We start from the raw sequence: 5,000 nt of genomic DNA, 5'->3' as shown, positions 1-5,000 counted from the left end.
TATTTTTCATCATATGTTTATTAGTTACAGGAATAACATCTATCATTAGTAGTGTCCCCTTAGTGTGAGATGAGGGTGCATGAGCAACCTCTCGCTCTGACTCTCTCGTGGTGACTGCCCGCCTAGTCTCTTAGTCATGACTATCAGCTAATTCAGGAAGAAGAATTGCCAGCTGTGAGAGAGAGAGAGAGAGAGAGAGAGAGAGAGTGAGTGAGTGAGTGAGTGAGTGAGTGAGTGAGTGAGTGAGTGAGTGAGTGAGTGAGTGAGTGAGTGAGTGAGTGAGTGAGTGAGTGAGTGAGTGAGTGAGTGAGTGAGTGAGTGAGTGAGTGAGTGAGTGAGTGAGTGAGTGAGTGAGTGAGTATGTGTGTGTGTGTGTGTGTGTGAGTGATATTGTCAAGTACATCTGCATGGATGCGACAGAGATTTAGTCATAACTCCTTTACTTTTACGTATTTAGCAGAAATATTACGTCATGGGATTTTTTAGTATTTTTTAAGGTAGTCATCGAAAATTCAGTGCGATGGCCCCCTTAAATTTATTTGGGCAATGTATAACATCGGTGTAGGCTGACACCATCCAAGCTGATGCATCTGTTCAATTATCTATTCTAACCATTTTAGATTATGGTCTCCATTAATTATAGTTAGCAAGTTTACTAAAAAACAGCAAAAATTAAATGAAAACCAATTGATACAAAATTAAAATTTAGAAATAGCACAAAATATCACACCTCTTTTTGAACTATTTAATGGACAATTCTTGGGTCTGGCCTTGATTTTATTTAACTGCCACCACATAACCCAAGGAATGGTGATGGCCTTAAGGGATTGTCTGGTCATTTTTTGGCATTTTTCGCCCATTTTGCCAAAATTGAGATAAATTCATTTTCAAGGAGTTTCAGGGCCTCTGATTCTCCCTGGAAATTTCACGGCCCACCTGCTATTTTTTAGATGGTAGCAGCCCTTTTCAATGTCAACTGAAATATTATTATTTTTCATCTTACTTTAGAAAATTGGCAGTTGTGATGTAATGATTAGATCTTTGAATTATCAGACAAACATAAATAAACAAAATGCAACATATAAACAATTGGCAAATGGAAAACAAACAAACAGTGGTAATAATATATATAAACATTAAAGTCATGGAATATAGGGAAATGATTTGTATATCCTTATGTACCTTATATACATACTTTTACACTACCTTATACTTGTAAATCTTTATTTCATGGAAGTCTTGGTGTGAAATTTGGGTGTTTTACCCTATAGAGTTACAACACCTGGGACTGTTACCTCGAAAATACATGTGTGCTGCCCCATCTGGCTGCAGGTACATGATAGACAAATATGTTTTAGGAAGATTACACTTCTTTCTTTTATTGTTTATACCAAAAGAGAAAAAACTTCAATGACCATTATCTTAGAAGTATACTTATTTTTTTCAAATGCTGTAGCAGACACGAATTTAGTCCAAAATAAACATATTATGGCTCATTTTGCAGATAAAATATCAAGGGAATGTAAGAAGCAGATTTATTAATTTTTTCCTGTGCTTTTTGTAAAAGTGACACATATGAAAAAATATTTTTTTCGGACTTCTGCCAGTTGACTCAGTAAAATATTTCCCCCCCAAAAAACAAAGTCGAAATAAAAAACTGTTCAGGCGATTTGAAAAAAAATTGATCTCAGAGATCTTGCTAGGGTCTAAATAAAAGGGTAAAGGAAATAAAAAAATAAAAAAAAGAAGCAGTTGATCCCCTTAGAAACAAATAAAAAGCATAATATGAAATATGACAAGATAAAATGCAAGTGAGCAACCTGGGACAGAGCTGCGCTCATGGACTGAGCCATGGGCTCTCTTTGCCAGCCCTCAATGAGATATATGTGCCTTTTTCCTCCAACGGATGGCAAAAATAAATAGGAATCTGGCTAGTGTGGAAAGTTTCTTCTCCCAGAGTATTTCTGCTTATGGACACCATAAAGGAGACACTTGCATTTTTCTGGTGGGTGAAATCCATGGCATATTTGACTCACTACAATTATACATCCAAAATATCAAAGGAAAAATTATTATTTCTATTTCACTTAGATCTCATGAATAGGGCTCATTCAGCAGGAATATGTAGCATTTTCTCTCTCTATGAGAACATATAAAGAATCAACAATTTCCATTTTCACTCTTCACACTTGCTATTGTGGAAGTATATGAAGCTGTAAAATAAGTTCACTTCAGCAAGGAAAGGAAATATGATTATAATATTGTATGTGATGTTCTTGGATGGACCTGTGATTATGGTAAGAAATAAGATATTCTTTGTTGTGTATAATTTACTTTAGACCTCATCCCATTATAAAGCTTTGTGCTTAATACCTTGGCAGGTGAGCTTAATGATGTCTCTATCCAGTGGTAATGATGGCAGCATATTACAGTGTCTTGTATTGTTTGATAAATATGCATTCAAAATGAGGAATAGAGAACTTTCCATTTTTCAGATTTTCCAAGACTATGTGGACAAAGAAGCATGTGCGAGAGAAAATGCTGACAAGAGTGCTGTAAGAGTGAAAACAGAAGTGAAGGAAGAGAAAGATGGGAGTGTAGATATGAATAGTGCAAAGGCAGTGGAAGGAACAGAAGTGTCCAAAGCAGAAGAAGTGGACAAAGGGAAGCAAGCAGAGGTGAAACAAGAAAATAACTTGGAAGAAAAGGAAGAAGAGGAGGAGGAAGATGGAGAGGAGGAGGAAGACGAGGAAGAAGAAGAAGGTGAGGAAGATGGAGAAGATGATGAAGAGGAGGAAGAGGTGGAGGAGCAGATGACGAGAGAGAACTGCATACAAGACTTTGAGGACGATGGAGATGTAACGGATGATGATTTGAACGATGTCTTGGCAAGTGCGTGCATGGAGGAAGAGATTGAGGACTCAGAAGAAGGTATGTCTTTGGAGCTGATGTGTGAAAGAGGTTAATTTTTTTATCATTATTATCATGTTGATGGCAGTGATGGTGTTGATTACATTGTTCTGTAGTAGTTATGGATACTTAGATGTCTTAATTTTTCTTAAATTTTCAGATATATTGTTATCATTGTGTAAATAGTATTTTTATGTTTTATAGTATTGTTTTACTTTTAATGTAGTAACATTTGCCTTGCGAGAAAAATTATCAATAAAGTAAATGGTTAATCAATTGAGGCTCAGTACATATAGTTTTCTATAGTTAATATCTAAACACAGGTGGTTCCACAAGTAATTAGTCACCAAAGAATTAATTGATATGCTTACCTGTCTTTTCCATATTTTGAATTTATTAGATAATTTTTATTATTTTTTTTTTCCTTTGTTTTTTAAAACTATTACTACTGATGCTGATATTATAATTATTATTATTATTATTATTAATGATAATATGGTTGCTACATTATCATTGACAATGCTATTGTTAGAAAAGAAAAAGAAAAGGAAAGAGGAAAAAAGCAAGATAAAAGAGAAAATCAAGAAAAAGAAGAAACATGTAGGCATAGCAATTGATTTCTTGGTAACCAGTTCTGGACACATCTTTGTGTCAAAAGATAACAAACTAAAATCACAGTGGACTGGACATGTATGGATGTGCCCTTATGGTAGTATTAAGTTAACTGCAGAGTAATCAAACAATTCTACTTTTTTACTTTAATTATTAAATTGCCTCTTGAAATAAAAGAGAATTCAATCCAATCAATCAACACTGACACTCAACCTTCTGTTGTGGATGTAGATGTGCCAATCATGGACAGTGAAGAAGCTGTCTACAAGGACATAGCAGAGGATGACTATAAGAATGAGGAGATCATCTGTCTGGATGATGATAGCGATGAGCTTGGGGGTACAGGGATGAGTGCGGAAGAACTGCTCCCCACAGAACCCCTTACTGATCCCTTGTCCGCCACTACTTCCAATGCTCCTCCCTACGGCCTAAGTGAGAAGCGCAAGCTGGGTAGCGACTCCCTCAGCCCACACAAAAGGCAGTGCTTGGGGGTAGAGAACCCCTGATGACCTTTGACCTTTGGCCCTATCAGTTATAGTGTGTGGTTATTTATTCGAAGTGTCATTAAGGTGACTTGACTTTGAATATCTTTCTTCCATGTGCTTATATCCTGTATACAGTTTTTTATTATTATTTGAAATTTTGTTGACATTCTACAAAATATTTTGTGAAAACAATGTGTTCATTGATTTTGATTTTTCATTGTAATTAAATTATATGTATTATATATTTATGTGTTTATGTTAATGATTTCCCATAATCAACTTTCTTTTTCTGTTTGTATTTTTGTCTTTGACATTCTGCAGTATTTTGGATATTGAATATATATAAATATATATATATATAGAGAGAGAAATTAGATTATATATTTAATTTCTTTTTATTATTGTTTCTCACCCTATATATATATTTTTTTGACATTGCATAATAAGTTGATTCTCAGGTTTTGCTTTTATCAGTTCATTGTCTTTCTTTTTCTAAATATTTGAGTTTTTATTTGTTTTTACAAGAATTAATGGTTTTCCCCCATCTCATTTGCAATGCATCATCCACGTTTCCAAGTGTGGTGTCCAGTCACATACTGTAAGGTAATTTGGTATTTTTATACATATCCATGTATTATATTATGTAATTTGGAAGTCATTACTATAGGAATCATGTTGAAGAAAAGGTAAAAAAAAAAAAAAATAATCTGTAGCTTGTAAGTTGCTCTGAGACTTGATCTTGATTTTTTTTTTTTTTTTTTTTTTTCTTTCTTTTAACTTTTCAGTTTCCATTTAACTTGTAAGGGCACAGGGTATGTGAAAACATCTTAGAGGTCCCTTTGAGGAAATCTTTTGTACAAACCTTCAATTATTGTAGCAGCAAATATGACCCTCAACCCTCAACCATCGATCCCCAAGCACTCCCCATGGTCTGAATGTGTATTTTCATCTTTTTATATGATCTTTACATGTTTTATTTATTTTTTAGTCTTC

General features: G+C 34.3%; 1 protein-coding gene across 1 annotated transcript in view; it reads left to right on the top strand.

The window, feature by feature from the left end:
* Positions 1-5,000, top strand: part of LOC113821021 (death domain-associated protein 6) — a gene marked incomplete at its 5' end in the record, with an annotated part of 17,660 nt that overhangs the window by 12,498 nt on the left and 162 nt on the right. The window contains 2 exon segments of the mRNA XM_027373453.2: positions 2,496-2,931; positions 3,754-5,000. The exon segment at positions 3,754-5,000 is cut by the window's right edge and continues 162 nt beyond it. Of these exon segments, the coding sequence (XP_027229254.2) occupies positions 2,496-2,931; positions 3,754-4,028 (711 nt within the window).

The sequence above is a fragment of the Penaeus vannamei genome, chromosome 16 (genome assembly GCF_042767895.1).
Source record: "Penaeus vannamei isolate JL-2024 chromosome 16, ASM4276789v1, whole genome shotgun sequence".
In the NCBI taxonomy this organism is placed as follows: Eukaryota; Metazoa; Arthropoda; class Malacostraca; order Decapoda; family Penaeidae; genus Penaeus; species Penaeus vannamei.
This window is presented reverse-complemented; position numbering and strand designations above follow the sequence as displayed.